General features: G+C 42.9%; 1 protein-coding gene across 1 annotated transcript in view; it reads right to left on the bottom strand.

Annotated features, from left to right (window-relative positions):
- Nucleotides 1–3,473: 3,473 nt before the first annotated feature.
- The window catches only part of kcnk12 (potassium channel, subfamily K, member 12), a 39,616-nt gene continuing 35,800 nt past the window's right edge, over nucleotides 3,474–7,289 (bottom strand). The window contains exon 3 of the mRNA XM_060924915.1: nucleotides 3,474–4,366. Coding sequence (XP_060780898.1) covers nucleotides 3,474–4,366 — 893 coding nt within the window. The remainder of the gene's footprint in view (nucleotides 4,367–7,289) is intronic.

Genomic DNA, 7,289 nt, shown 5'->3' with positions numbered 1-7,289 from the left:
CAAACTCCGCACAGAAAGGCCCTCGCCGGCCACGGGGCTCGAACCTGGACCTTCTTGCTGTGAGGCGACAGCACTAACCACTACACCACCGTGCCGCCCCTCAGAAGTAAGTGCTGCTTTAAAAAGAGGTTCTCACCCTCGCTACGTGCGCTAGGTGAAGGATTGGTCAGTGGAGAGCTCAGCTAAGCTCAGCATGTTTAATTCCCCAAGAACTTTCGTGAGAAATAATGCGAACATCTGCATCATGCGGGATTTGCAGGCGGGAGCGGGACAAAATATGGCGGGCGGGAGCGGGACTGAAAATCATAATTCTTTGCAGGAGCGAGCGGGAGCGGGACTGAAAATTCTGTCCCGCGCAGACCTCTACTGTGGGGGAAACCAGAGCACCCGGAGGAAACCCACGCAGACATGGGATAGAACATGCAAACTCTACACAGAACAACCCTCATCAGCCACTGGGCTCAAACCCAGGACCTTCTTGCAGTGAGGCGACAGTGCTAACCACTACACCACCATGCCGCCCTCATGAAAATCACATAGCTCAGTAATACTAACCAAATGCTAAGAAAGTATATGTAAACTTTTGACCCACTCAAAATCTGATGTAGTAAATAAAACCTTAAATATGTCTCTTAGCTATTATTTTGAAATGACCTTTTATGAATATAAAATAGATATCCTAATTGATGTGACAGGAAAGTACAAATGAAGTGTAATTTATGGAGTTGTAAAAAATTGACTTTACATGTCTTTTGGCCTCAGGTAAACTTTTGGACTCCACTATAATGCATCAAAAAAATCCAATCCATTCCAGACTTTTGATCACAGTGAACTTCTGGTCCTTTATGACCCGCCATGCCTACTTGGATCAAAAGGTGCAGGCTATCTGCTGGTACCGTGTATAGTGAAGGTTACATCAGGGGGCAAGCCTTTTCTTACAAAGCCCCACAGTTATGGAACAGTCTTCCAAGTAGTGTTCGGGAATCAGACACAGTCTCTGCATTTAAGTCTAGGCTGAAAACATATCTGTTTAGTCAAGCCTTTTGTTAATGGTGTTTGAGGTAAAGGTGTAGATCTGGAGGGTCCTCAGACATAGAATGTTTTGGTAAACTGGGATGTATGGATGCTGTCAGTCCCCCACTCGCTTGCTCACTCGAGTTTGTTGACGGTGTAGTGGCTGGCTGCTTTATGTCCCAGGGCTCCCTCATGCCTGTGTTACCTTCTGGCTCTCCCCTTTTAGTTATGCTGTCATAGTTAGTTGCCGGAGTCCCTGCTTGTACTTAGTGCAATATGTATACTGTTCCTACTTATTCAGGTAACATTGGGCATACCTAACAACCTGTGTTTTCTCCCCCCCCCCCCGCCAAATCTGAGTTGCATGTCAATCCTGGGATTGAGGTGCTGACCTCTTCTGCTCCTCGGACCTGCCTAATCCATCCTGATGCCCTATGTCTGGTTGGAGTCTCATCACATCGCTCCTGTGAAGGACAGCCCCATATCAACAGTTGAAAGTCACACTTGTAAGATGCTTTGGACACTTACAGTAATGCTTTTATGGCTGAGGACTACAGTTGACTTGCTAACTTTAGGACTGCAGTTGTCATGAACAGTTTTGCACTCAAGTTTCCATCAATGAAGAGTTTATAACATCAACGAAACTGACTTCATGCTAAAACTGTTAATGTTATAGTCATGTCTGTTGTCCAGGTGAGGATGGGTTCCCTTTTGGGTCAGGTTCCTCTCGAGGTTTCTTCCTCATGTCGTCTGGGGGAGTTTTTCCTTGCCGCCTTCGCCACGGGCTTGCTCATTGGCGATAGATTAGGGATAAAATTGGCTCATGTCTTGGGTCATTCAGATTCTGTAAAGCTGCTTTGGGACAATGTCTATTGTTAAAAGCGCTATACAAACAAACTTGACTTATGAGGTGGCCACTGAAGAAGCAGTGAATTGCAAATTGAATCAGTTTACAAAGGGATCAATGATCCAGAAATAAAAATAAGGTTAGATTATTCATCATTAAACTGATATAAAACACGAGTAAATCAACTACTGAAATTATGTATTTTAGATTGCAGTAGGGGCGGCATGGTGGTGTAGTGGTTAGCGCTGTCGCCTCACAGCAAGAAGGTCCGGGTTCGAGCCCCGTGGCCAGCGAGGGCCTTTCTGTGCGGAGTTTGCATGTTCTCCCCGTGTCCGCGTGGGTTTCCTCCAGGTGCTCCGGTTTCCCCCACAGCCCAAAGACATGCAGGTTAGGTTAACTGGTGACTCTAAATTGACTGTAGGTGTGAATGTGAGTATGAATGGTTGTCTGTGTCTATGTGTCAGCCCTGTGATGACCTGGTGACTTGTCCAGGGTGTACTCCGCCTTTCGCCCTGTAGTCAGCTGGGATAGGCTCCAGCTTGCCTGCGACCCTGTAGAACAGGATAAAGCGGCTAGAGATAATGAGATGAGATTGCAGTAGAGCATTGATCTCAATCCTACTGAAATGCTGCTATATGATCACAAGAAATCTAAATGTTGCAAGATATCCCAGAAAGACACCCGAGTTGAAAGTCTTCTTTTGAAGAATAGATCAGAATACCATTTAACTTCTACTCATCTGCTACAATTAAGCTATTCTTTGTGATTTTTTCACAGGTATGTATAGTTAATGTAAGTACACATTTCTATCAATTTAGCTTTTTAACTGTTAAATGATATAGAACTTTAAAATACTACATAGTTTTGTTAATTCTTATTAATTTCTATTATTTGAAGATGAAAATAGTTAATTTTTCATCAAGTCATAAAATAGTGTGTGTGTGTGTGTGTGTGTGTGTGTGTGTGTGTGTGTCAGGCAATAATCTTACCAAAAAAGGAGATGCATAGCTGAAATATAGGCATGTGCGATATACTTGAAAGTTGAGAATGATGTAACTTTAAGCTACTGTTAAGCGTTGATCCTGTATAATAGAGAAGATCTATATCAACCAGAGGCAATGCTCGAAGTTTAAAGTTCCAAAAAAGTTAAATATTTTTAATTAAGAAAGTTTAGATTGATTTGTCAGTATAGCCATGTTATACTATGCACTCAAAATACTGTATTTACTGTAGAAGAACTAGGTTAAAGCTAGAAGATCCTGCATGCACTTAACTACAAACACTCCCACTTTTAGTGTCAACTGTGCACCCATAAAAAGGCTTAAGAAGATCACAATGCAGTTTTTGCACTTTATAAAGTCATATGGGGTGTCTAACTTCATTGAATTCAAACCTTTTGATCGCATCCTAATTTTCCAACCAGTGGGGTACCATATTAATCCTGGCTCAAATGGATATCTAAAATACATCATGTAAATCATGCTATTTCACTGAAACTTGTGCACAAGGTAAAGTCAGACTGGAGTCTGAACAAAATCCCAGCACCAGGGCTACTTTACTTGGAAAGGCTTTCCTGTAAACCACAGTATTACTCTTAATCCATCAGACACCTTTACTGAGAGTCACTTGTCTCTGCCAGTCTGTTGTTCATGATGCTCAAAGCTCCAACTCTGCCAGAGAAGCCATTGTGTCTTGAGCTTCCACAAACTGTCCTAGGGTACCTATTTGCAGACTCTGAGAGCTGTTTCTGCATAATGGCCAGTGATATCTTGTTTGAGCCTGCCAAGTCTCGCATGGAGATCATCTCACCAGACAGCCTTCTTCCCTCCTGGTCATCATCACAAGGTCCCTCGGAGTCATATGAATACCCAAAATGGCCCTGTCTGAGGTGTAAGCCAGGGCGGATTGCATTGCGGCGTCCCAAGAAAGCCCTAGCCTTGTTGCAGCGCTGGCAGCATAGGCAACTCATCTTGCTCAGCATCCAGTTGAGCACCTGCTTGATTACAATGGAAATCACATTGAAGAGTGAGTAGATGCAGCAGACCCCGGTCAGGATTAAAAGGAAGTTGGCTAGCTGGTACAGGACCTGGTAGCTGTAGGCTTTGCTCTGGCTGCTCACCAGGTCTCCAAAACCGATAGTGCTGAAGGTGACAAAGCAGAAGTAGAGGGAGTCGAGGTATGCCCAGTCTTCTATGGGGGTGTACATGGCTGAGGCACAGCATGAGATAATGATAGCTGACAGGCCTAAGATCAGCATCACATGATATACAGAGGGCTTCCAGCCTGGAAGAGTGCTGGCTGCAAAGTCCTGGCAGATTCCTGGTGGGAGGAGGCCACTAGTGCGCAAGTGATGTAGCCTAAAAGCTTTCATCATCACAGCTAAGAGGGTGATGATATGTTCTAGGAAAAGGTTAAAGAACAAAATGGTGGCTGCACACCCAAGGAGACCATAGAAGATCAGAAACACTTTGCCAGCTATTGTCACTGGGGTTGTCATGCCAAAGCCTAGGGGAAAGAGACAGCAAAACAAAAATTCAGCAAAAACTGTAATATTTACAGTTGCATACTATTTTTTTCTCTTTTTAAATCTGATGTTGAAACCAAACGTTCAGTGAGATTTTAGAGAGACACTAAAGTTTAAACATTTGTGAATGATGGAAATGCTGTTGAGCAATTGTCCTCTATCCACTGCAAATGTTTCATATAGTGTAGACCTACAGTGCTCAGCGTAAATGAGTACACCCCCTTTGAAAAGTAACATTTTAAACAATATCTCAATGAACACAAACAATTTACAAAATGTTGACAAGACAAAGTTTAATATAACATCTGTTTAACTTATAACGGGAAAAAGTAAGGTTAATAATATAACTTAGATTACACATTTCAGTTTTACTCAAATTAGGGTGGTGCAAAAATGAGTACACCCCACAACAAAAACTACTACATCTAGTACTTTGTATGGCCTCCATGATTTTTAATGACAGCACCAAGTCTTCTAGGCATGGAATGAACAAGTTGGCGACATTTTGCAACATCAATCTTTTTCCATTCAACAATGACCTCTTTTAGTGACTGGATATTTTTTATTATTATTATTATTATTATTATTAAGTAAAATTTATATAGCGCCTTTCAAAAAACCAAGGACGCTTTACAATTATAAACAAGGAAAGAAAAAATAAATAAATAAATTATAAAAAATAAATAAAAAGTAAAAAGTCCACCAAGTAGGGGTCAGGATGTAATTCCCGTGGTGTAGCAGCCACAGTCCCACCAAAAGGTGCACGAAAACAAGTCCCACATCTCCAGCACTGCCGCCGTGACGCCGTCAGCAACATTGCTCGAACACCACGCCATGGATCCACAAAGCGAGCAGAGAAGCTCCACCACGCAGAGTGCTGGTATGTCCCAAACTGCCTGCACAGCTGCCGCGACACCTCTGAGCAACATCGCTCGGAACATCATGCCAAGCGTTAAAGCGCAGAGCGCTGGACAACCACGATGTAAAATGAGCAACGAGCTCACTGCAGTCCATAGCTGGGAGCGCAGGCATCGCCCACGGTGAACCAAGGCCTGGAGGGAACCAACGCCCAAAACTAGGTCCGGAACTACACCACAACCGGTGGACAAAACACTCAAACAAACATCAAACTACACAAACACACAGAAAAAAATAGAAAGAAATAAAATAAAAAAGCTCTGGTGAGAAGCGGTAGCCAGAACGCGCACGACGTACTCTCAACCGGAAACGGAAACGAAAAAAAAAAGTGCTGGATGGAGAGTGATGCTCAACTTATCTCTTGGGCGGCACGGTGGTGCAGTGGTTAGCACGGTCGCCTCACAGCAAGAAGGTTCTGGGTTCGAACCCAGTGGCTGGTGAGGGCCTTTCTGTGTGGAGTTTGCATATTCTGTCTGTGTGGGTTTCCTCCGGGTGCTCTGGTTTCCCCCACAGTCCAAAGACATGCAGTTACGTAGGTTGATGTGGGGTGGCCTCGGGCTGAGGTGCCCTTGAGCAAGGTACCGAACCCCTGACTGCTCCCCGGGCGCTGTGTGTGGCTGCCCACTGCTCTGGGGGTGTGTGCGTGTTCACTGCTTCAGATGTTAACCCATCTGAAGGATGCAGAGGATGAATTTCGCTGTGCTTGAAGTGTGCATGTGACAAAGGTTTCTTAGAATTCCCCATAGGTGTTCAATTTGGTTCAGATCAGGAGACATACTTGGCCACTGAATCACTTTCACCCTGTTCTTCAGAAATCCAACCGTGGCCTTTAGATGTGTGTTTAGTCATGTTGGAAAAGTGCATGATGACCAAGGGCATGTAGTGATGGTAGCATCTTCTCTTTCAGTATAGTTTGTTATAAGTTAAGCAGATGTTATATTAAACTTTGTCTTGTCAACATTTTGGAACTTGTTTGTGTTCATTGAGATTGTTCAAAATGTTACTTTTCAAAGGGGGTGTACTCATTTATGCTGAGCACTGTATTAGAAATTCATTATTTTACTTTTCTTTACACACAAGCTTATTTCTTGTAATTTGCAGAAAGGTGAATAAATTTTGTAGATTGTTGCATTTTTATATGCTAAATTATGGTTAAGAATTTTACCCACTGGTCATGGACGATCATGGAAAAACAAATATGCTAACGATCAACAATTTGAGGAAATATTGAAAGTGAATAAAAATATTTTAATCACATTTGTTGACCGAGGAAAGAAGGATGGAGAAGAAGAGAACTGATGTATCAGCAGTCATGGAGTAGTGCTTGCCAGAAAAGTGCGCACAGTCAGCAGAAAGACACCCATAAATGGCCAAAAGTATGTAGACACCTGACCATCACACCCACATGTGTGGACCTTCCCCAAACTGTTGCCACACAATTGGAAGCTGACAACTGTCTATAATGTATTTGAATGCTGTAGGTTTAAGAATTCCCCCTTACTGGAACTCAGTGTCCAAGCCCAAACATGTTCCAGCATGACAATTCCCCATGCTGCCAATGGTCATGCTGCTGCTCACCACTAAGAAACACTGGCTGACAGAGAAAATGAAAGACATCTGGTTGCTTTGATGTTCTGAACACTTTTGGTCTGAATGCCCCATAAATCAATGCCACTATCTGTAGGGGAGAGTAGCGAGACTTGGGACAGTTTGTATTCCCTTAAATTAATTTCAACCAATCAGGTTTTAGATTACATCAGAAGTTAGATGTTGCCCCTTAGAGTAACCTACTTCCCCTGGAGCAACAAAGCTGGAAACTGCAGCAAGGTATGTGCAGTTAAATATTTTTGTCAAGCAAAACTTGTATTTTCCACCTTGCAATCCACCTCTATTCTATGGTGTAATATATGCTGGTGAATTTGGGGTTTAAGAATTAAAGTATGTAGTCAAGAGTTACTATTAGGCCTGACAGTTGATTAAAATATT

This window comes from Neoarius graeffei, chromosome 7, assembly GCF_027579695.1.
Source record: "Neoarius graeffei isolate fNeoGra1 chromosome 7, fNeoGra1.pri, whole genome shotgun sequence".
Lineage (NCBI taxonomy): Eukaryota > Metazoa > Chordata > Actinopteri > Siluriformes > Ariidae > Neoarius > Neoarius graeffei.
This window is presented reverse-complemented; position numbering and strand designations above follow the sequence as displayed.